Source organism: Porites lutea, chromosome 10 (genome assembly GCF_958299795.1).
Source record: "Porites lutea chromosome 10, jaPorLute2.1, whole genome shotgun sequence".
Taxonomy (NCBI): domain Eukaryota; kingdom Metazoa; phylum Cnidaria; class Anthozoa; order Scleractinia; family Poritidae; genus Porites; species Porites lutea.
In genome coordinates, this window is record NC_133210.1 from 32086366 (window position 1) to 32111365 (window position 25000).

The 25000-nt window shown below is 38.3% G+C and overlaps 3 protein-coding genes across 3 annotated transcripts in view; 1 reads left to right on the forward strand and 2 right to left on the reverse strand.

Annotated features, from left to right (window-relative positions):
- Positions 1-148: 148 nt before the first annotated feature.
- LOC140949828 (EF-hand domain-containing family member C2-like) lies at positions 149-10421 on the reverse strand (the record flags this gene model as incomplete). Its single annotated transcript, XM_073398963.1, is given in 19 exon segments — positions 149-198; positions 561-727; positions 1722-1837; positions 2582-2663; positions 2990-3225; positions 3651-3792; positions 4135-4209; positions 4633-4798; positions 5324-5462; positions 5945-6049; positions 6587-6722; positions 6976-7091; positions 7430-7531; positions 7625-7746; positions 8140-8219; positions 8821-8891; positions 9693-9793; positions 9988-10075; positions 10159-10421. Coding segments are annotated over 19 exon segments (2136 nt in total), but the record flags the coding sequence as incomplete, so codon positions are not given.
- Positions 10404-14451, forward strand: LOC140949832 (CAP-Gly domain-containing linker protein 2-like). Its single transcript, XM_073398965.1, has 5 exons — positions 10404-10634; positions 11619-11727; positions 11844-11914; positions 12261-12338; positions 12537-14451. Exons 1-5 carry the CDS (start codon positions 10493-10495, stop codon positions 12791-12793), a joined length of 657 nt encoding a protein of 218 aa, XP_073255066.1. The 5' UTR covers positions 10404-10492; the 3' UTR covers positions 12794-14451.
- Positions 14452-14461: 10 nt separating this feature from the next.
- LOC140949831 (transcription initiation factor TFIID subunit 6-like) overlaps positions 14462-25000 on the reverse strand; it is a 16077-nt gene continuing 5538 nt past the window's right edge. Inside the window, exons 5-13 of the mRNA XM_073398964.1 lie at positions 24744-24940; positions 22389-22454; positions 21271-21348; positions 21063-21164; positions 19867-19991; positions 15774-15831; positions 15602-15676; positions 15392-15511; positions 14462-14956 (exon numbers count right to left, since the gene is read on the reverse strand). Coding sequence (XP_073255065.1) covers positions 14462-14956; positions 15392-15511; positions 15602-15676; positions 15774-15831; positions 19867-19991; positions 21063-21164; positions 21271-21348; positions 22389-22454; positions 24744-24940 — 1316 coding nt within the window. The remainder of the gene's footprint in view (positions 14957-15391; positions 15512-15601; positions 15677-15773; positions 15832-19866; positions 19992-21062; positions 21165-21270; positions 21349-22388; positions 22455-24743; positions 24941-25000) is intronic.

Genomic DNA, 25000 nt, shown 5'->3' on the forward strand with positions numbered 1-25000 from the left:
TTCGTTGCTGAAAAGAATGACAAATGCATAAGGAAACAATAGTTGCAACAAAAAAAACTTGCTTAATTTTACTCTAAATTCCAATTAAATGTGTAAAAGAGAAAATTATTAAGGAAATTCTATACAAAGTAAAATGATGTCAACTTACCGAAGATTTCGGATCTGGAGCAGCAGCAGGGACGAATTTCTGTGAAGAAACTGAGGAAGGGAGAAACAATTTTTTACAACTGCGAACTTTTAGAAATAATGAATTTGAAGGATTTTCATTCTAGAAGGATAAATTAACTTTTGTTACTTCAAATGCATTTCCTGACTATCGAATCCTTTAAGCCCCAATATCCACATGTATACAAATTCTCCACACTACTGACCTTCATACATTTCCTTAAAGAATTAGATGAGAGATTTTGATATTAAAGATCAAAGCATTTTCCCCTTAGTGATCAGTCTATCAATTCTCATGGCCTTTTGTCTTGATTTTGTATTGATTTTGCCGGGAGAAAATTGATGTTGATCATTCTGCGGTGTTGCTGAATGCAGAATGAAGAATTTCATCTCACCTGGGGAATCTCTCCAATTCAGTAATTTCAAGAACTGTTCATAGTTAGCTTCATTTCGTTCGTTTCTTTCAACTTTTTCCATGAGTGCCTGTAGCAAGTCGTTCTTGGCTGGCACATTGAACCGTCTACAAGTGTTGTACAGTTCTTGAAGTGGAAGAAATCCAGTGCTGTGGAAAAGAAAAAAGTGTTTAAAATCAGGTTATGTTAGAAACTGCCACATTCAGCCAAAACATTCACTTGTCAGAAACTTTTCAAGAACTGCCAACTTGGTACCCTGGGTACCAGAGGTTTTTTCTCGCATGCATAGGGGAGCTTCAAAGGCCGAAAACACGAGCGGCAAAGTGGGTCACTTTCTTAGACCTGACAGAAACTGGAAACCGCGCATAAAAAGCCTCTGGCACCCAGGGTATCAACTTGGTGACTGGATTTTTAAAATCCCAAAACCACTCCAAGCAATAAAACAGTACCATGACAAAGTACTGCTGAAGAGGTTTTATCGTGGAATTTCATAGTCAACTCTTCCTCAAAGTCTAAAAGGCATTGCTGTCAACTCTCTCCCGGATAATCCAGGGGACTCCAGATTTTGGACCATGTTTCCTGGTCTCCATATTAGAGGCTGATATCCCCCGGATAATTGCCAAAGTTGCTATTTCTTGTAGACTTGACTTTCCGACCATAAAATTTCAAATATTTTGTGTTGTTTGAGCTACTGTTAACATGGAACGTTTCCTCGTAAATTTTGGTATGCCACTGTAATTTAAGCAACATTATGTGGCTAAATATGAACTGTTGATGTGCTATATATGTCAATGGGAATCAACAAGCATTTTTGGTACAAATGAAGTCATTTGCCATGCGATATGACGTCATCTAACATTTCTTCCATATCAATTCTCAATATTTGATGACATGGGGGGTTGACAGCCCTGAAAAGTGATCAAGTGGTCGTATAATATATCCACACCCACTTTATGTAGGTTCAATGGATATTCTAATGGGGATTGGAGCTTACAAAATGCCAGGGGATTAAAATATTTAACTCAATCCCCAGCAACACAGTTTTATTAAAAACTAACCTCTTTCTTCATTTGATGTAAGTTTGCATAATGACAGAATGGGAAACTGCCAGAAAATGTTTTCTTACAAACCATGCTCACTCACCCAAGCACATCCTCGTGTCTACAAGAGTCCATCATGTTGGAGAAATCCTCAAAGTTTGCTTTTCTAAGCTGTTCTTGGACTGTAACAATCAACATCTGGAGATCATCTTCTTCTTCCTGAGAAGCATTAAAACATGCAGTGATTAATAATCATCAGTTATTACGAACTATCCTGAGGGGGGGAGGGTGTTATTCAACAAACTTTTATACGCGGAGTTTCTGCCCCGAGGTCCAATCCCTTACCCTTTTAAATACCACTTTTGGTGGCCCCTTTCTTACACCTTCAATTGACAACTGGTACCCTAACTGGAAGTTTGCATCCCTTTTAACTACTGTAAATGCTCTGTCTTCAAAATATAAGAAAATCACCAAACCAGAGTGTTTTCTCAACTTTTTCTTGGTAAAATAATGCATCCAAGGGCCATTTGGGCCTTTCTACAGACAAAAATGACAGATTTGCCTACCTTTTCATAAATTTTAACTGGCAAAATCATAATCCTTTATTATACCTAAAGACTGAAAAAGTTACCCCTTTTGAACAGTCTCTCCTTGTATAGGCCATTAGGGGGAGTACCCCCCCCCCCCGCCTCCCCCTTGTGAATTACCAACTATACTCAGAAGTCATTAACCCATTAAATTCAAAAGTGACCAACATCAACTTTCTCCTGACAATATCAGTACATATTGAAGAGGAATGGTAACGAGAATGAATCAAATGATCACCAACAAAGGGAAAATGCTCTGATCCTTTATCAAATTCTCTCATTTAATTCTGTAAAGAAATGTATGTAGATCAGTCCGAAGAATTTGTATGTGGATCTTTGGGCTTAATAAAGGGTTAACCATTGTTGTTCATCTCACCATAGAATCTCCAAAGTGTCTGGATACTGTCAGTTGTTCATGAATTGTCAGCAAGCCTTCTCCGTAATGCTGAAGAATTTCCCTGTCAAAGAAATATAAGTTTGTTTGTATTTGCTCATAAATGGGAAAAGACAAATATATCAAAGTAATCCACAATCTATTAAAATATGTTAGTATTAAAGAATAGCACATTTCAAGAAAATTTATGACATCATTAATTTAGATACTGGTAATTATTATTTGTTATAACTGACAATTGATACAAAATTAAAGATAAAAAGGAAAGACAGTTTAAAAGGTTTCAAGGACTATGTTTGGTGATTGCTTACAAGTGCAAAACAAATCTACTGTCTTCATCTTTGAAATAATTTATATCTTACTCTGAAGTTATTTGTGTTCAAAAGTTACCTAAATCTACTGGCAGGTATTTTGCCAGAGTTGTCTTGATCAAATCTCTGGAACTCTGATTTAACTTCCTCATATTTGCTTTCTAGGATTTGTTTGAGTTTGGGGAGGATGAACTGAATATTGGCCTGAGGAAATTCAGATGAATGTTTCTCCATGTACATGACGGCATACTCGTCAGCGTCAATTAGGATGAACTTATATTTATGGAACTCCACATTTGCGCCAATGTACAAGTCCTGCATGAAAATAAGACAAACAAACAAACAAAAGACAATCACAACTTGCATCATTAAAATAATAATCAGGATTGGGTGTCTTTATACTTTTTTTTGCCAAAAATGCAGCCCTTAGCCCTGGCAATAACTAGAACATGGAATAAACACGAGAATAGTCTAGAATAGGTTATCATCTGTGGAAATTAATCATTATAGGTTCATAGTCTGACATATGGTGGGTATTCTTTGTACCTTGTCTAGACTAGGGTACTAGCAAACTGCAGTTGAGCATTATATTGCCTAGGCTTTGGGTTCCAGGGTCCAATCAGCACACCCTCTTGTAAAAATCCAGAGACCCCCAGAACCAATCTTAAAAAATCTTTATTCCTTTTTTCAGAAACAAGAATGAAGAGAAGACTACACAAAAAATAGAAGACTTTACTTACTGGAGCAAAAAAGTAGTTGACACCATCAGGTTTCTTGATTCTTCCCCTCTCCAAAAACTTTCCGCCAAGTATTCCAGAATTCCTCTGGGGTGGCTCAAACACAAGGATTGTGTCATCAGAGAGGAAATATGAAATAATGAACCTACAATAAAAAATGTGCTGTTATTCCTTTATAACCAAAAGTCAGGCTTAGGTCATAGCTCACACAAGCCACTGCACCACTCAAGCGATCAAACAGGAGACTTTTGTTGTGAAGAATCTCTGTGGTAGAAGCAACTTGGAACATTGTGGAAAGTATGAAACTCTGTCATGAAAAAATTGTCATAAAATAGGCGATGATATAAACTTGCAAACCCGTACATGCTATTATAGTACAAATGTATGTACCAGTGAGTTCTTGCCACAAAACACATAAAAGAGGTTTTACAGAAAGTGCTCAAATTGTACCCACAATTCAAGCAAGACGCCTTAATTTACTGCTTACCTTCTATCCATATCAATGGGGCGTGTTGTGTCAAGACGGGCAACAAAGCGAAGAACATTGCTTTCCAGGCCATGTCTGCAAGACAAATACCAATAGGGTGGGTATGACCTTTCAAATAAAAGTTACTGAGAGCAGAACATTCCTGCATAGATTTTAGGTATGCTGTAGGAAGCAAGAGGTGAATTTAACTTTTCAAAGTTTGTGGACAAAATCCTAAAGCATAGCTATTCCAATGACAGCTGTTCAGCAACGCAGTACAATCATAATTACTTTCCAGAATTTAACAACTGAAATTAAGCATTTTTTTAACTTGAATGGGGGGTGGGGGATGGGGGATGGGGAGAAGTTGTTGCTAAAAAAAAATTCAGACTCGATTAAATGGATCCCTAATCTTTTGACATTCAGCATTGGTTTACAGCAGTTGACCTGATTCAGTCCAGGTTTTATTGACATCTTAGTATTGGGTCACTCTAGGGAGTAAAGGGGTTAACTTCATACCTATCCTTCTCCATGAATTTCTTGAAATCCCTGCGAGGAGGCTTAGGCCGAAGGCTGAGGCATGAGGCAAGGGAGTCTTCTTCAGAGCCAAATCCATTGTAAGGTGGCATTTCACGTGGTGGGAAAGGTTCTGCGTCAGCTTTGTAGTTGATGCTGTCAAAATTATCTATGGGTTAAAAAATTAAATAATAAGATTTGCGTTGGTGTCATAGTTCTTGTTCTATTAACTTCACCAGGCTTTACATAAACTACACTACTGCAGCTGACTACAGCTGAACTGAAAATTCCTATAAAAATCTTGTACCACTACCCACCAATGTGTACATTTCCTTTCATCTAATCCTAAACTCTTTCATTTCCCACCAAAATGAAGCCCAGCTACTAAAATGCCCACCAAAGGACAAAAAACTACAAGGCAAGAAAAGCAAAAGAAGAGGGAAAAAGACAAACAAAAACAAACTGTTGTGTCATTTTTAATCTTAATCTTATTTTTTTATCTCGAAATTTCTCTTTCTGCACATGCCCAAACTTCAGAGACTAATATTTTGCATCTGGATCAGAAGGCTGTGAAGTGTATAACCTGTAAACGGTGTTTTGTCAAGTTTCAGCTCTTTATAAATCAGCTCAACTAGCTTCAAAATGATATAATGGGTTAAAAAAAACCAGTCCAGATCAATTTGAGTCAACTTACCAATCCCATATTTTGACTTGTAGTATTCCTTTGTAAACTCATCACAGTCACAGATAAGCAGTTTGCGGCCCCAAATGTTGATAACAGAGCCTATAGTAAGGTCACTGTCGTGATAATAATCTGTATGAACTGCACCAGTCTGATAAGTAAAAAATAAACATAATTAGCTAACCATATTGCCAGCAGTTAACCTTTTCTAGGTTGTTATAAGTTCAAAAAGTTTTTCAAATTATTTTGTAACTGCATGATGAAGATGTGCAACACATCAAAGCAAAGACTTGTAAAATAAGGGTATTGCGATCTTTTAAAAATCCCTATTCAATTTATTACTTCTTTCTCAACAAAATGTTTTACTCATTCATATTTATAAATAAAACTTACAAGTATAACAGAATTTGTTATATTGACATGTGTAGCCCTAACTTTCTATCAACAAAATACAAATGATCATGAAACTTCCTAAGGGGTTTTTCACATGAACAAAAATTTAGCTTCCCTAATTTTCAAAATGAAATTGTTTATTTCAACAAAATTAATAAATATTAAATTTGATCACTTCTAGCAGGTTAACAACAAATTAATTTTGACAACATTCTACCCCAACAAAAACAAGCATCTTACCTTCAGGCTATCTAAAATCCATCTTCCCCCATGTCCCATGGGTCCAAAAACATTCAACACTGTTCGTCCAGTTATCTCTCCTGGCTGGCGCAATGCTGCAGGCTCCTGATTTGAAGAAGAAACATCTCATTTAATGACATAAAATCAAAACAGAGCAGGCACAAAATGACCCTGACCATATAACTGCCATACCTCAATCAATTGCCTCCCTCAAATAATTACCCCCCTTTGACAGAAATATTTAAAATAATCGACTCTCTCAAATAATTTATTAGTCAACCCCACCAAACACCCCCCCTCCCCCCACAACCCCTCTCACGATCTTCTCTTTTTTTTAACCACCAAAACGGATTTGTAACGATTTAAGTTCTGATGCCAACGATATTGACTTTGAAAATTAGTCAAGGAACTGAATTTGGAACACTTAAAAAGAACATATTCTGTTTACTTCTGTTTTTTAGATTTAATGGCATAATAAAACACAAATATTTTTTTAGGGGACAACTTCCAGGGAGCAATATTTGAAATAATCACCTCCCTTGAACAATTGCCCTACTTTTGTGCCAAAAAAATAATCGGCCACAGCTATTATTCAAGGAATTACAGCAGATTCATAAAATTGTTAAAATAGTGATAACGAACCTTTGGTAATCTTGCACGCCTTAGGAACATTGGCACAGCATCACGGCCACTGTTATTTGGAATCCTCTCACATATCTCTACAGTATCATCAGCAAGGAAGTAATGCAATTCCATTTCACGAGCATCACCAAACATGCTACAAAGACAGAAATGATCAGCAGGCCACATGGTGATTGAACAATACAACACAATATTGACATGTATGAGCTAAAGAAAAGGACAACTGAAATGACTAACAAAACAATTCTATCAATTTTCAAGAAACTTCTTCACTGGTTGCAAAGACCTGAAGAATGTCATTATGTGTGGTTAAATCAGAACTTTGGGAGGAAGTTGATTTAATAAACAGCAGTATTTTAGAATATTAGAGAAAGAAAAATCAGACTTACCTGTCAGAGTCATCCCACAAACAATAAAATCGCAGCACGTTTCGATCAAATTGAAGAAACTGTTTAAGGGAATCCTCTTTTTCATAGGGTCGCAAAGGCTGCATGCTCTCAACCAACTGAAGAAAATAACACATTTCAGAGAAAAGTATTGACAGGCATTAAAGACAAAGTAGCCTGTGCCACTGACAAAACAAAACCTCATGGTTAAGATCATCTGTGAAAAAGTGCCGAAATTCTTGTTTATCATTACCTTAACAATCAATAACCCCCCGCCCCCAAAGGAAACTAAATCAGACAAGACTTAGTTCGCCTACTGACAAGTTGATAATATCTCTACAAAACAATAGAAAAGTGAGGACTGGTGCATCACCATCATTCCACTGAGAACATAAATTAACATCATTTGCTATGGAAAGTAAGCATAAGTCAACTGTTTAATGTCAATTTAACAAACCTTCTTACGATGGCCAGTGTAAGGATCACTTGGAATACCCTCTGGGTTGTTGATTCGAACTCCAAGTTTGCGAAGAAAATTGTGAGTGAAGTCATCACACCCCTGTCAACAAATCAAGGTAGTTACATTAAGTTTTGTCAGGTTTTGTAAAAACAAACTCATGTCATTTTTCCTTCAAGTTGCACCAGTACTTACAGTGATCTTAAATGTGCGGGAATACAATGTGATTTCTTGACCAACATTGAAGTTTTCCACAGTATAAAACTGTTCATCATTTGGTGGAGGAAGTGGAATACGATGACGACGAATCAAGGTTCCTGTTGGTGACAGTCAGTTTTTCAGTTATTACTGTGTGATATGCAAGGGCCCTGCCCCCCTTTTGTGGTTTATTAAAATTTCAGCAATACATGTTCAATATGGAATCCAGGCATTTGCTACATTTAAGCCTCCAGAATGCACTAGATTGCATCTCAGCTTCTTAAAATCTTATTGAGCAATCACTTCAATCTCAAAAATTTTCCTGGAGGAGGCTGCATGCGCCCGAAACAGTACTGATGGGCGCTATCGTGCCCATATTGCTACTATATACTAAATCTATGGGCCCCCTCTATCACAAAATCCTCTGTCCGCCCCTGATATGTTCTCTAGATGTAATATGTTAATGATGAACCGGTATATCACACATACTACAGTATTGATGTCATTCATACCCTGGGGAATTCCACTATTCTCGACTTTGGGTTCAATCACTTGAATGCTATCATCTTCCAAATAAAAGTAAATTTTGCACCTAAAGTAAGCAGAGATAAAAAAAATTAGGTTCAAAATACATTATTTTGTTGTTAGAACCTGACAGAATGGTAGGAAACAAAGAAACAAATAACAATTTAGTGGTCACACATCCACCAAGTGGTTCTTTCACTTCCATTCTGGTTGGAATTTGATTTTCAAAGTGTTGGTTTTTTTAGGTGAGGGAAAAACTGGAGTACTTGGAGATGAACCTCCTGAAGAAAGGGCAAGCACTAACAACAAACTTCACCCACATATGTTGTCTGGGGTTCAAGGCCAGACCACATTTAAGTGAAAGGTAAGTGACTTCACAACTGCACCACATACCCTTGCCTCCATAAGAATGAGTGACCTTTGCATTTCAAGTTTTTACTCACAGGGATCGAAAAAGTCCTTTCAGGTTAAGTATAGCCTAGGACAAGTAGATTTCCATTCCAAGCAAGTAACTTTACTTACTCGCCTGCCGATGGTCAAAGACTGAGGCAAATTATATCATAACTAAAAAGTAAAGTATTTAGACAAGCATGCAACTGCCGCATGCAGGCAAAATTTGAGAGGAGCTTTTACTCAAGCTTGTACTCAATAAAGGAAATATGGCAAACCTTCTGATTCTGTACTGTTCTTCTCTTTTCTCATGTACAGCTTCTTGAAAGTAGGCATCAAAACATAGAACCTGTGTAACAATATAAGCAAGAAAATTCAAAAGCTGTCAATAAGCTTCATGGAGCCATGATTATTATGAATATGGGCGTCAACAGCCTCAATACTTTTCGAGCTTCACAGGAATAAAAAAATGAACATAATAGAACAGTCCATAGTGTCTACCCATTTGAACCATTCAATCTTCAAATCTCTGGCTGGTACAACCCTGAGTGGAGTAATCTCATATCTAAGGATGCCCCTTGCCCTCACCCCAGAGGGTTCAGGCCATTTACCAGTACCTATCGCACAGTGGGTCTCTACTTTTGCACTTGGTCATCTCATGTACAAGAAAGGCCTGTTTTAAATGCTACCCATCACATGTGCCAGGTCTACACTGTAATGCAAATGAGTGCAAAATAATTAATTAATCTTATTAGCATGAAATTTTGCACATGCAAAGTTTGATGTTTCAAGCAGACCTAAGGTAAAGGTAAGGTGCACATGAGCCAAAGGACCAAATGGTCTGAGCTTATCTCATTTTCCTTTGCATTAAGCATGCCTAGAAGTATTGCTACTCCCCGCCCCCCTGAGCAGGATGCTAGTCCATCACAGGGTTATCCCGCAGCAGTATGTCGCCAGCACCCATTTATACACCTGGGTGAAGAAAGACAAAATGGTGTGAAGTTCCTCGTCTAAAGAAACAACACGACAAGTAAGGCTTGAACCACGGACCGCCAGATCTGGAGTGCGAGGTGTTAAGAGCTCAGCAACACACCCCTCCACACACCTAACCCACTTTGTAATTAAATCATCTCTTATATATAAGCTTCACCTGTCTATCAAATGCAACCCATGCTGGTGCCTCTCCTCCGATCCCTTTTGGATAAGCACTGTGTCTTGGTTTCAGCTTTTGTCCTGGTAAAGGATCGCCACCTAAATAGAAATAGATGAACGAGAAAAGTAAGATTTTCCCTTAAGTTTTACTACTACACTTAACTTATAAAGCCGTAAATAAGTAACCTTAAGCTTATTGAAAGTATCACTAAAAACAAAATTCCAGTTAACCGTTATTGAAGTGAGACGAAAAGAAAAACACAAAAAGAAACTAATAGCTGCATATGGCTTACCGATTCCACTTTTGTCTTCTCCAACATACACAGATACATCATTCCGGTAATCAAATTGATGTGACTTGTGAAATTTTGTTTTTCCAATCTGTCGAGAGAAAGAGTCGATTCAGAAAAGTTTCACGACCAAACGTTGTTGATCGAATTTGAATCAGACCCAACACTTCCTACCTTTCTGTCAAAAACTTGACCTGGAAGAAAAGGAAGAGCCATGACAATTCTTGCAGCAAAATCCTCTCTGCTTCTCTGATGGTTGCTTTTATTCTAATTCCAAGATGTCTGCCTTGTTGCTAATAAATGGCCGTCGCTATGATTTTGGGGTTAACCATGGCAACGTGTTCCAAATCTTACGTCACTTTTGATTGGCTAAAAGCGTTCTATTTTCAATATTACACCAATCAGAGCAAAGAATAGAATATGGAATTTCTCCCGCGAACTGCATTTGTTTGTGGTTTCTGTTCGTTGCAGAAAGGCTTGATTTTCCGAGAGACAAGATATGTGATCGATGGTTTTCTTTCACAACATAAACCCCGGGGCTCGCGTCCAAGTAAAATGGCGAGGGGAAATTGAGGACGGAACTATCCGATACGTGGGGAAATTGGTGACTAAAGATGGCGATTGGGCTGGTCTTGAGCTAGACAATAGAGGTAGTGTTTTAATAACAAGCTTATAAGTGGTGCTTCGATCTTTTTGAAAAATTTAAGTCATTCGTAACAGGGAAAATGAATCAAGGTCAAGTTTATATCGATGTCTAAAGCCCAAGTTTTCGGTGATAAACGTTGGACTGAAATGTCCTTGTGTGGGCAAGTAGGTTGTTGGGGTGACAAGTACCAATGCCTCGTCTTTTAATCGTAGCTGATCGAAACAGTTGTTTGATTGTACGGAATAAGCAAGAGGTCCTTCTGTTCGAGTTCTCTAAAAACTTCTTATTTAAACCTATCAATATTTTTTACCTTCATTAAGCTTTTAAAAAGTATGAAATGCCAATTTGAAGATATATACAGCCCTGCAGCAAAAAATGCACCCTAGCCAGATAGTAGTGTGAATTGGTTGGTAAGAGACATTACACTTGATCCAACAAGATTGAAGAAGTAATAATGATCTCGAGTCTAAGAAGCCGTAGACAGCTGTTTTTGCTTTCTTAGTCTTCATCAGTAGAGAGCAGCTATGACTTAGGGTCGCATCTTCCCACAAAAGCAATACCCTGGTGTAAGTCATCTGATGAACAGCTGGGGGAATATTGCAGTGTCTGTGAGGCTGAGTAACTTTCCGAGGGGTTGAAACTACTACTCTGACAGAAAACACAAATACAATATTGTTGTAAAATACCGACAGCGACATGGCTTCCTCCTCAATCTGCGAAACGACTTATTTTGGTATTGAGGCTAAGGACATTATGTAGCCCCCCTCAGGGGGCCCCATCTGTGACCGCCCCTTCTCCTCCTACCTCGTATATCCCGGCCAATCAAGTTTGTCTCTGAAATGAAGCCCCTTACATTCTGTAAGAATTTGCAGAATTGGCATCTAATATCTTTACAATTATCACATAACCCTCAAAATTAGAGTAGAAAACAAAAAAAAACAGTGAATTCAACACCATGCTGATGTTTTTTCTTTGCTATGATTTTCAGTTGGTAACACAAGCGGTCTGTACAAGGGCATCCAGTACTTTCACTGCAGAGATGGATATGGCATATTCACCCATGCAAGAAACATCAGATTTGTTCCAAGCAAAAGAAGGTAAGTCAAGCTTTGCAAACAAAGAAAACTACAAATTTTATTAATACGTAATTTTAAAATGAGCTTATCACAAGATGGTGTAGTTGATCTTATGGATAATAATTTCCTCATTACAGGTTACATGATACCTACAGGCCAGTTTCTAAAACCTCCTTTGTAGACGAGACTCTCTTTGCTAGGACTGAAGGTACAGATACTATTTTTTCACATTTTCAATTTTCAATTCAGTAACAGCTAGCAAGATCTAGCCACTTATTTTAAGACCCTGATGTATCTTCTGGCTGGGATTTCAACTCAGCACCTCCTGCTCAACTAACAACCCTGCATGTGAATACAGATATACTTGAGTGTATCAATTCAACAGATTGTTTTCACTCAAATGGCCAGCAGCTATTTAAATTTGTTGCAATAAAAGGAAGTGTTGATATAACAAAAAATTCAACTGCCACGGGAGGCCTAAGCTAATTCTAATGATAAATTATTATAATTTTTTATAGCTCGATTCAAATCTATGTTCTCTTCCTCCTCAACAGTGACGCCAGTGAAAAGCTACTCTGATCCTGAGGTTATATCACACAAATACCTTAACAGAGTAAAGACATTGCTTCAAGGTCAGATATTTTAACTTATTCTATTATTATTTGACTCCAGTTCTCTAACCACTCCATTATTAGAATTTAGTGACTTAACTCGCAAAATCCATTGTTAACAGTGCTCTTAGGACCGCCATGTAAATGCCAGCATTGGCGAGGTTTTGTTTAACTTTTGAATTGCATATATCTTTATTTATCAATTTTCATTTGCAATAGGTGAAGACGCTTGGTCTGATTTAAAGGCAATTAAGTTCAATAAAAGCCACTCGGTTGGAGCACACATCCCTTGTGCAACAAGCCAAAGAAGTCCATCAGCAATGGCAATGAACCCAAGGGAAGATAACAGCTGGAAGACGCCATTTATTTCCCCTTCTTCTATTCCTAACATCCACGTTCCACGGCCAATTCTCAGGCGAATGCTGAGAATGGAATACTTTGGTACAACAATACCAAGGCATTCTAGTCTCTCCTGATGAAGAAACATCTATATGTAACAACCCATGCTCACCAAAGGTTTTGAAGATATGTTCATGTTTTGGGTGAAGATTTAAGGTGTGTTTTAGCAAAGTTTAGATACTAAATTTTTTATTTACTGAGATGTATTAGTTTCAACAGCAAGAAGTAGAGTCTTAATTACCCTTTGAGACAGACACCAAAGAGAAATTTCTGATGCTCCCCCTGTTGTATGTTAAATCCATTTTCAGACCGTTCAGCCAGTATTCAACACTAGGTATAGTGCATGCCTGATTAAATGAGCCGTGGTGCCAGCCTGGTTTGTTGGGCTAGTTTGCTTTGCCAAAATTGTGGCATTCTAATAAACTCAACAAAAACCAACTTTGTGTTTACAACCAGTCAGTGGTTTGGCAGCAAATCTGGTGTAAACCAAGGATAAAAGTCACCTTAGCAAAGCCAACCAGACCAAAAAAAACAGGCCAGCATGGCTCATATAGTGACGCCCCAAAGATTTAGAATTTCCTTTGCTTGTTAGCCCTAGTTAATCGTATGAGACAAAGGAAATTCTAGTTTAACCTGAAAATGGATTTTTCTGACACCCATCTCTGCTATGTAAGGATATGATAAACATAATAAACCGTACCACAGAAAAACATTGTTCAGTATCTTCACTTCAGTTATGACTAAACTGTGGGATTTCAACCAATTATTATCCAAACACCAGATCCAATATAAAAACGGATAGACAATTCAAACTAATATATACTTTGTCCACAAATTATACCAAGTAGAAGCCATAATGCATCAATCCATCTTTTTTCCTGTCTCTTTCATATATTTTTATTGTTTATTTACATTTAAAAGTGTAAGGAAAATTTAGTTTTAATTCTCAGATGCAGTTTTGTTACATTGAAACTTAATCATTAATCTATGATTTATTTGAGAGCCTCTTAATGTTTAAAGTTTTATCTGTGTTATACAATTTTATTGCATTATAAACAATGGAAAAAGTCACAGTCAAAAGATCATGAAACTAAGTTTCTTTATTTAATATATAATTGAAGTTACAGTTTCCCACAGAGAACCTATCTTTATTTTATACATGTGAGGTGACTAGGAGGAGCTTTCTGTTTTGTATATGGACAAAAACTATGGAATAAAGTTTCTTATTAACCTATACATGGATAAAGATGTTTTTACTGTCTCTTTAAAAAGGTGAAGCTTTGTTTATCATGGAAATGCCCTTAACTTTCAAGCTACTTTGCAGGCACTCCACTCAAGTGCAAACTAATGACAGAGCAGATTCAAGACTGCTGATTGTTTTTTAAAATGGTGCAAGATATTTAGCAATCTACAGAGAAAAACAATGCAATACTGCAGGAACAAAATCTATTTCACCCTGGTTGTCGTTTGCAAAGCAAATATAGCTTATAGCATCCATGTAAGAGTCTTGTGTCCAGTAAAATGAATGCAGACACAAGAACAAGCACAAAAAAGGAAAAATATTAATCTTTGTGCTTGTCCTCTTCAAAGTGCTGAATTAAGGTTTTTATGCTTGCATTATGTTAACTTCCTACTCAAGTTTTGATTTTAAAATTTAATGTGAAAGCCTATAAAAGATGAGAAGTTTAACTGTACAAAAATATATCCTACAATAAAATACAAACATGAAAAAACAGTGTTAAACCTCAAGTCCCAGAGCTACCAGGTGTTGTGTTACTTGTTGATGTCACGCCAGATGTGGGTGTCTTTGGTGTACCTGGACTAGAGTTTCTCTGTTGTATGACGCTTGAACCTGTCATCCCAGTGGGTAAAAGGCCCACAGGTGACAACAACCCTGCCGAGGTGGGCGTGGTAGGTGTTGTTCCCTTTGGTGTAGTGGGCACTCCAGTTTTTTGAGATGATAAACTAACAGTAAAAGCTCCAGGGGTGGTAGGAGTGACAGCTTTTGCTGAAATTGCTCCAGGGGTAGTAGGTGTGGTTGGAGTGGTCACACCCAGGGTTGGTACCCCTGATACTGTCCTTACTGTTAGTGTAGATGGCTTTTTCATTGCGTTTATTGTCTGTCGCATCTGGGAGACTTTGGTGCAAAGAAGGCGTCCCATTCCTCCAAACTCTTTTTCATACTGTTCAGGGGAATCAGGTGGCAAGCGTATTCTCAGTAAAACACCAGGACAATGTTTCTACAACAAAAAACATACAAAAATAATGAAATTTGCATAATAATTTGTTATTTTTGCTTATCCTCTGTTCTCAGTATTCAAAATGGGTACCTTATAAAGTTCTACTTCAGAGTCTGTGGATGAAAGCCTAAAAATGTGGCCATTCAAATGAAAGCTACTGAGCAGTACTTTCCTGTGGTACTGTTTATTATGCTGCACAAGGTGGTTCTAACTTTTGAGTCTGTGAATAAGGTTCTGTGGTGTGTACCATTAAAAGAAAGCTCTTCAAAAGTACTTTTTCATGACACTACTTGTTTTTTTAGGACCTTACACAATGAAATGCTGGATTTTCGTATTTTTCATTAACTTTTGTGTCCTTTGTGAGAATGGAAGCCATGTGACACAGGAACTGGTTTCATGTAATAAGAGGGAAAAGTCATGGATCTATATAATCACCAGTAGTAGGTTCTTGAGGTTTTCTGCAGCATTTTTCTCAATAGGATCCAAACCTTCCTGACCTTGCTTGATCAAAACACTTTCAGTCTTGAGTCTTGAAAGAATAAGGACTTTAATAACCTGTAAGGTAACAACACCACAGTGAGCTCTTTGGTGAATAAAATGTTGAACTATTGATTAAAAAAAAACTAGCATAAGCTCCATTCATACCTCTTGCCCTAATTCAGCTAACCCCGTGATGGCTCCATAATGAGTGGAAAGCGGGGCTTTCTCTTGATGTAATGCCTGCAAGTTGAGTGATTTTAATACATGTTTAGCCATAGAACTGTCAAACACATAGCAAGTGAGATGATTAGAGATGAACATGTACCAAAATACAGACCTTGCAGTAGGTTTTTGTAACTCTTGTCTGCACATTGTTTGTGGTTGAATTAAATGACCTGACAAAGAAATACACTTAAAGTAAATAATACTTAAATTTTAGTCAATAGATAGTAAGAGAAAAAAGCCATTAACATAAGAGTAATTTTCCACTAGCCGAGTGTAACGAAAAAAGTGGAAAATGCTAATCTCACACAGCGCTGGGGGCCTGGGTATAGGTCATGTGACTGAAAGGTTTTGATGCATGATGCATGCACTATTACTGACCTTCCCGTCCACCCACACTAAGAGTTTAGTTTTGTAGGCTGTTTAAGGTGTTTCGATACAGGTTTTCAGAGGCCATATCAATATTTTTCAATTGCCTCTAAAGTGTTTTTTTCCTTGTCTGATCGCTATAAAATTTTCACCTGTAATTGGCCATGTATTGAAATTGTGAAAATGTAGTTTTAAGTCAAATCAATATTACTATGACAACAACAATCAAAAAACTTAAAAACTGATAAAAGCCGAATTTTGTGTGATCTAGACCAGCAAGTGAAATTTCAAGGTGTTGCAGTAAATCTACCAGCAGTCAGCAACAAAATCGCCTCTCGTAGGCTACAACTTGCGGGACACTGTTATCGCCATCCAGAGCTAAGTACCCAGAAATTAGTCCTATGGAAGCCCACACATGGCCATCGCGGGAGAGGAAGACCGAATAATACTTATATTGACACTCTTAAGAGGGATACTGGTGCATTTGAAGCAAGTGAGATTGCTACACTGATGGCTGATAAGAGGCTGTGGAAAGATCTAGTGGTTGCCCGCCTTCGGGCGACCAAGTGAGTGTGAGTGAGTGAGTGAGTAAATCAAACTTAATGACACTTTCACCCATTATTATATACATTATGAAAATTATGTGACGAGATTTAAAAAAAATTCATTCGAGTCATTTCAGAAATATAGAAAAAGCGCTAAAGGTCCAAATATTCAATGAACTTCCAATAAGGCCGGTGGTAACAAACTGGGTTAGTGTTTAAGATCCCAAGAATAAAAATACACCAACATTTGCTAGCGTAGAGATATGATATTATGCAGCATTCTGACGATACTTCAGAGTAATTTAAGTCATTTATGACGTTTTTATTAAAAAATCTATCACGGCTATGTACTGGGAAACACATAATTAGCGATATCTGTTTCCCAGGTGGGGAAACACATATAACTAGGGATATGTGTTTCCCAGGCAGGAGAACACATATCACAAGGGATATGTGTTTCCCAGGAAGGGAACATGTATCACAAGAAATACGTGATTCCTAGGTAAGGAACACATATCACTGGGGGACATCTGTTTCCGGATTCCCAGGTAAGGGAACATATATCACAACGGATATGTGTTTCCCAGAAAGGGAAACACATCTCACATATGTGTTTCCCAGTTAGGAAACACATATCACTAGGGATACATGTTTCCAGGGTAGAGTAACACATATCACTAAAGATATGTCTGTTTCCCATGGGAAACATATATCACTAAGGATATGTGTTTCCCAGGTGGGGGAACACATATCACAAGGGATATGTGTTTCCTAGGTGGGGGAACACATATCACTAGGGATATGGGTTTCCCAGGTGGGGAAACACATATCACTAGACATAAGTGTTTCCCAGGTGTGGGAACACATATCACTAGGGATATCGGTTTCCAAGGTGGGGGAACACATATCACTAGGGATATGTGTTTCCCAGGTGGGGGAACACATATCACTAGGGATATGTGTTTCCCAGGTGGGGGAACACATATCGCTAGGGATATGTGTTTCCCAGGTGGGGGAACACATATCACTGGGGATATGGGTTTCCAAGGTGGGGGAACACATATCACTAGGGATATGGGTTTCCCAGGTGGGGAACACATATCACTAGTAATATGTCTTTCCCAGGTGGAGGAACACATATCACTAGGGATATGGGTTTCCAAGGTGGGGGAACACATATTACCAGTGATATGTGTTTCCCAGGTGGGGGAACACATATCACTAGGGATATGTGTTTCCCAGGTGGGGGAACACATATCACTAGGGATATGGGTTTCCCAGGTGGGGGAACACATATTACTAGGGATATGGGTTTCCCAGGTGGGGGAACACATATCATTAGGGATATTTGTTTCCCAGGTGGGGGAACACATATCACTAGGGATATGGGTTTCCCAGGTGGGGGAACACATATCACTAGGCATATGTGTTTCCCACGTAGGGGATCACATATCACTAGGGATGTGTGTTTCCCAGATGGGGGAACACATATCACTTGGGATATGGGTTTCCCAGGTGGGGAACACATATCAGTAGGGATATGTGTTTCCCAGGTGGGGGAACACATATCACTAGGGATATGTTTTTCCCAGGTGGGGAAACACATATCACTAGGGATATGTGTTTTCCACATAGGGGAACACATATCACTAGGGATATGTGTTTCGCAGGTGGCGGAACACATATCACTTGGGAAATGGGTTTCCAAGGTGGGGGAACACATATCACTAGGGATATGTGTTTCCCAGGTGGGGGAACACACATTACAAGGGATATGTGTTTCCCACGTGGGGGAACACATATCACTAGGGATATGTGTTTCCCAGGTGGGGGAACACATATCACTAGGGATATGTTTTTCCCAGGTGGGGGAACACATATCACTAGGAAAATGGCTTTCCCAGGTGGGGGAACACATATCACTAGGGATATGTGTTTCCCAGGTGGGGGAACACATATCACCAGGGATATGGGTTTCTTAGGTGGGGGAACACATATCACTAGGGATATGTGTTTCCCAGGTGGGGGAACACATATCACTAGGGATATGGGTTTCCAAGGTGGGGGAACACATATCACTAGGGATATGTGTTTCCCAGGTGGGGGAACACACATCCCTAGGGATATGTGTTTTCCAGGTAGGGGAACACATATGACTAGGGATATGTGTTTTCCACGTAGGGGAACACATATCACTAGGGATATGTGTTTCGCAGGTGGCGGAACACATATCACTTGGGAAATGGGTTTCCAAGGTGGGGGAACACATATCACTAGGGATATGTGTTTCCCAGGTGGGGGAACACACATTACTAGGGATATGTGTTTTCCACGTGGGGGAACACATATCACTAGGGATATGTGTTTCCCAGGTGGGGGAACACATATCACTAGGGATATGTGTTTCCCAGGTGGGGGAACACATATCACTAGGGATATGTGTTTCCCAGGTGGGGGAACACATATCACTAGGGATATGTTTTTCCCAGGTGGGGGAACACATATCACTAGGAAAATGGCTTTCCCAGGTGGGGGAACACATATCACTAGGGATATGTGTTTCTCAGGTGGGGGAACACATATCACCAGGGATATGGGTTTCTCAGGTGGGGGAACACATATCATTAGGGATATGTGTTTCCCAGGTGGGGGAACACATATCACTAGGGATATGGGTTTCCAAGGTGGGGGAACACATATCACTAGGGATATGTGTTTCCCAGGTGGGGGAACACACATCCCTAGGGATATGTGTTTTCCAGGTAGGGGAACACATATGACTAGGGATATGTGTTTCCCAGGTGGGGGAACACATATGACTAGGGACATGTGTTTCCCAGGTGGGGGAACACATATCACTAGGGATATGGGTTTCCCAGGTGGGGTACACATATCACTAGGGATATGTGTTTCCCAGGTGGGGGAACACATATCACTAGGGATATGGGTTTTGCAGGTGGGGGAACACATATCACTAGGGATATGTGTTTCCAAGGTGGGGGACCCATATCACTAGGGACATGTGTTTCCCAGGTGGGGGAAGACATATCACTAGGGATATGGGTTTCCAAGGTGGGAAACAAATGGAAGGTTTAAAGGCGCATGATCAAATGTCATTACGTGCATTCCATTAGTTCTTAGTGGAAGTCCAAACAAATGCTGGCTACATATATGTGACGCATGCGTAATAACAGCCTGGAGATTAGGATTGCGGGAGACAAGAGGAGCCCTCAATTATAACTTGTTAATGCTTAAAATGACACATTGCAGATAGCCAGACATGAAATAACAAACCTGCAGATTTGAGCAATAAGTCTTGAGCCAAAGTCTCTTAATGCCCAGTGATTATCAGTGTCTGGCTTTGGACTCAACTGTTTACTTACAATACATGTCATCACTGCTGGGATTAACTCATGTAACTGAAGAAACAACAAGAGATCCTTGATCCTCAATACTTACTATAATGCTAGAACAACTATAACAAAAATTTTAGGGATCAGTTTAGGTTCCTGGGAGGCTGCCCACCTACCCCTCCCCTAAGCCAACATTATCAATTACTTCTCACTTAGGGCAAAATGGTGGCTTAGGGGAGGGGTCTAGGGTGTGCAGTTTCCCAGAAACCTAGATTGATCTAATTTGAGATCTGACTATTGGCTACAGAATCCTAAACATCGTAAAAAGTTAAATTTGTAAAATTATGGGATTTGTCATAATATTCTTAAAAAAAAAAAACATCCAAAAGGCCTACTTGCCAAAAACTGGTATTTCAGGGCAAATTGTCTCAGAGATATTAACCAAGTTATGGTCTGGTTTATAAGGTTATGAACAAAGGCAAATTTAGAAGGATTTGTATGGAGTAATCAGAGCATAACTGGGCTAATATCTCAGAGACAATTTGCCCTGAAATGCACATTTTTGGCAAGTAGGCCTTTCAGATGTTGTTCTTTCAGAATATCCCACCAAATCCCATAATTTCAAAAAAGTAATTTTCATGACATCATTACTTTTGAACTCTATCAGCAGCCCTGATTTTTGCATTAAAAGGACAGCGTTTTTCAACAGATAGCATGCATCATGCTTAACTGAAGCATCAGCAAAACACAGACTGAATCAATGCCTTAAAATCTGGGACTGGATTACAGGGGTTCATCTGATCCAGGTTTTGTATACGCAGTGCCTAATCATTGCTAGGTACAGGGTATGAGAAAGGCAAGCTAGGTAATGGGCAGTATGCATCACTGAACATGCCATAGCAGGACAGTTTTTTTCTTAATCTAGAAAAAAGGCTTCAGGATCTTCTTGTTAACTTATTATGAAATAAAACATTAAGACTACACTGAATCAACGCGTTTTTCTTACATCTAAGTGTTACAGGTCAAAATCAAATAATCCATGAATAATTGTCGCAAGAAGATAAAGGAAATTGACAATAAACCTAGGTTAAAAAATTTAACCTGAATTTAATTTTAAGCTGTAACATAACCACTTACATATTTTTCTAAGTAGAGGGTAGGATTGTCCAACAGTGCTTTCACCATGCGCATCAAGTAGATTAATAGCACTAGGTTATTCTGGGCCACGTTTACTCTTACCTACAAAAAATAAAATAATACGCAAAAACATGAACAAACATTAAGGCAACAAACTACAATAGGTTCCAGTAATTTTTAGGAATGTACTACACTTTTAATGACTTACCCCTTCAGAGATAAAAGTACTAAATCGCGGCAGCATTTGATAAAGTCCTGGGTCTGTTGACAAACTCTGAAGAGCTTCCTAGAAATAAGTAGATATGTGTCAACTGTAAATCTTTTGTTTTAAAATAAAAAACCATTAAGAGCCAGAGAAATTGTGAAAGCAAAATGAACTGCAGTCAAGTCAAGGTTGTAACAGAACTTTGAAGTAAGTGGCCATATTTTAGACTAAAAAAGTAAAAAATGTGCATTGTTTCATCTTTTCTGAAAATACTCATCAGGGTTTGTATTCTTTTGAGCTCTTCAAATTCCATGACTTCTTCCATGACCTTTTCAAGTTTTCCAGACCTTAGGTTTAGCTGTCAGTATTTTTTGACCTTTTATGGTTCAACAGACACAATTTCTGGCATCCACCAAAAATACGTGCCGTTTGCACTGTTAAGTTACTCCTTATTTTTCAGTGTACATTGTCCTTGCCTTGTCATCTGCGGTAACTTATCTAGAAAACAAAACTTTAATTTTCCATAACTTTCAAAGACCGACAATTAAATTCCTTGACTTTCCAGGCCAGGAAATTGAAATTCTTAAATTCCATGACTTTCCAGGTTTTCCATGACCTGTACGAACCCTGTTAATAAACAGTTCAGCAGGTTTGTTGTCCAAGACATCCTCCAGTAATTTTTAACAGAAGATGATTTTTGCCTTTAACCAGTATCTTTTCATACCTTAAACCAAAAGGTGCAAACTGTAACTGCACATGACAAAAACTTTCTTTCTGAGAATATTTTATCATGCTTTATTTTTTCACTTTTGGCCTGCACAGGTAGCAAGCAAATCTTCTGATGAATTTGGAACATGAAAGAGAAACCAAGTTTACTTGCACATTATTTTTTTGTTGTTCTTTGTTTGTCTTTGTTTTTACCTCACCTGTTTCTTGTAGTAAAAGTTTGGACAAAGAGTGAGTTAAAGAACCTTGGGTAACCAAGAAATCTTAGTTTTTGCATAAAAGGCATATGCTGGGCACACTGGTTTTCACAGAACCTTGAACATGAAAATCTGTGGATCTTATCAATATCGCAAGCTCGCAGCAAGCTCATCAAATCATTATGCAAGAAAACTTACAGCTCTTCTAGATTCACAGGATCCAACACAGGCTTCTGTAATTTCCTTGTAATATAGCTGTTGCTCCTAAAATAATACACACAGTTAAGGCTTTTCTTGGGTGTTTCTCTCATCAACTCCGTCTGCTCCTTCGTGACTTCAAATGAATAATGACTGTACATACTTAAAGAACTTACTTAAGGTGGCTCCGTAATTAATACAAAAGCATTTTGCTGTGACAAATTTTCCGTCATAACTTTTTCGATTTTAACGCGATGGCTGCGAAACTTTGCAAAGAACAACAGATATCATTTGGCAATAATACGAAATATTCCGATTTCATTGATGGTAAACATTTCTTGAGAAATTAGCACTTAAAAGGACCCTACTGTTCAAAGAAAATGGCATCTAGTAAAAAATTTTGCTGATATTTTTTACTGAAATTTCTGGTATTGGCTTTAATTGATATAATAAATATGCCAGAGGAATTTCAGAAAAATCGTTGGAGCAGAAGTCCGTAACTAAAAGTCGCTCAAAATTCAGCCGTGAAATTGTTTTGGAATTTGAAAAATAAATTACTATCAGGAAGAAGGAGCCACCAGTTTGAATTTTCGAGACAAGTAAATTCAACGTTTGCTAATTCTTAAAACAAAAGCCGATTGCCTATCGTGCTATTCTTTAAAAGGTACTTTTTAGGTTTAGAAGCACTATAAATAATTGCTCCAAACCTTGCTCTGACGTCGAATGACTTGCTCTTCGCCATTTTTAGAATATCCCTTGGCAGTTTCGGCTCAAACTCCTGCTGCATACATTTTGATGTACTGCAATGCATTTTCAACGACTTTTACTGCTGTTGGTTGCTTCCAACTCAGGAAAAAAGTATTGAGATTGGACGCTACCTCGTATCAGAGCTCAGATAGAACTGTCCAGCACCTTTGTTTATGACTACAAAATGAGCACGAGCGGCATTTCTTCGAGGAATTCGCACCTCACCCAGGGGGGAAGAACGACAATGATGACCATGCCTGTGAACCGAATAACATCACAGTGCAAAATAAACTATTATCGCAAAAATACTGCCTGTGAATAAATTTACAACTCTGAAATTTTTGTCACTCCTTCCTTCAATGAATGGGTATTTTTTTTTCTTGATTATTATGTTTTGCTCTGCAATACATGTTTATACAGATCGGTTCACAGATATGGGCATGATCGTCATTCGTCCCCCCTGGCTGAGGTGCGAATTCCTCGCAGAGCTGCCGCTCGTGCTCATTTTCTGGTCAAAAACAAAGGTGCTGGACAGTTCTATCTGAGCTTCGATACAAGGTAGCTTACAATCCCAATACCTTTTTCCTGAATTGGAAACAACGTACAGCAGGAAAAGCCATTGAAGATGCATTGCAATACATCAAAATGTATGTAGCAGGAGTTTGAACCAAAACTGCCAAGGGATATTTTAAAAACGTCGAGGAACAAGTCATTCGACGTCAGAGCAAGGCTTGGAGCAATTTATAGTGCTTCTAAAACTGAAAAATACCTTTTAAACAATAGCACGATAGGCAATCGGCTTCTGTTTTCTGAATTAGCAAACACTCAATTTACTTGTCCCGAAAATTCAAACTGGTGTCTCCTTCTTCCTGATAGTAATTTATTTTTCAAATTCCAAAACAATTTCACAGCTGAATTTTGAGCGACGTTTAGTTACGGACTTCTGCTCCAACGATTTTTCTGAAATTCCTCTGGCATATTTATTATATCAATTAAAGCCGATACCAGAATTTTCAGTAAAAAATATCAGCAAAATTTTTTACTAGACGCCATTTTCTTTGAACAGTAGGGTCCTTTTAAGCGCTAATTTCTCAAGAAATGTTTACCATCAATGAAATCGGAATATTTCGTATTATTGCCAAATGATATCTGTTGTTCTTTGCAAAGTTTCGCAGCCATCGCGTTAAAATCGAAAAAGTTATGACGGAAAATTTGTCACAGCAAAATGCTTTTGTATTAATTACGGAGCCACCTTAATGATACTTGCAAGAAATAATTATCAGGGTTTTCATTAAGAATTTTAGTAGCAGGAGAAAGGTGTAACATTACAGAAGAATATTCTGAAAGAGGCTCCACGTCTGAATAAAAAATAGTCATAAGCTGCCACATGTAAGAAATCTGCGTAGTAAATAGAGAATTCTCCAATTTTGAACGCCTAATGACGACCCTGATTATTCCAAAACCCTGGACATCCTGATCATTCCGACCAATTCCCTTTTCACCGAAAAGGGTTTGAAAAATCAGGATTGCACTACATACACACCAGTGATGCACATTGCAATGTGGTAAAATGTAAAAACAGTACTTTTTCAACATAAGAAAACATACCACAGATAATTCATGAGTAACTTGTGGTTTTGTTTGTTTATTCTTGTCCTCAGCACTCTCAGCAGTAGTGTTGATGCCAGCTTTTTTTACAGCTGCTTGTTTCTTTCCTTTATCTGCTGTTTTTGCTGGCTGTAGTTTAGTTGCTTTTGTTCCTGCTGGTACTGCTGTGGCTTGCACAGGTCTACTATCCTTAGCATCTGTATGGTGGGTAAAAGGAAACACTAATATCAGGCCCGTGTTGTTCAAACATTGGATAG

Bases quoted from the DNA above. Each gene is read 5' to 3' on its own strand.
- LOC140949832 (XM_073398965.1), top strand. From the start codon at position 10,493: ATGGTTTTCTTTCACAACATAAACCCCGGGGCTCGCGTCCAAGTAAAA. The intron at 11,915-12,260 runs GTACAGATACTA...CCTCCTCAACAG, and splicing joins TCTCTTTGCTAGGACTGAAG to TGACGCCAGTGAAAAGCTAC. The intron at 12,339-12,536 runs GTCAGATATTTT...CATTTGCAATAG, and splicing joins AGTAAAGACATTGCTTCAAG to GTGAAGACGCTTGGTCTGAT.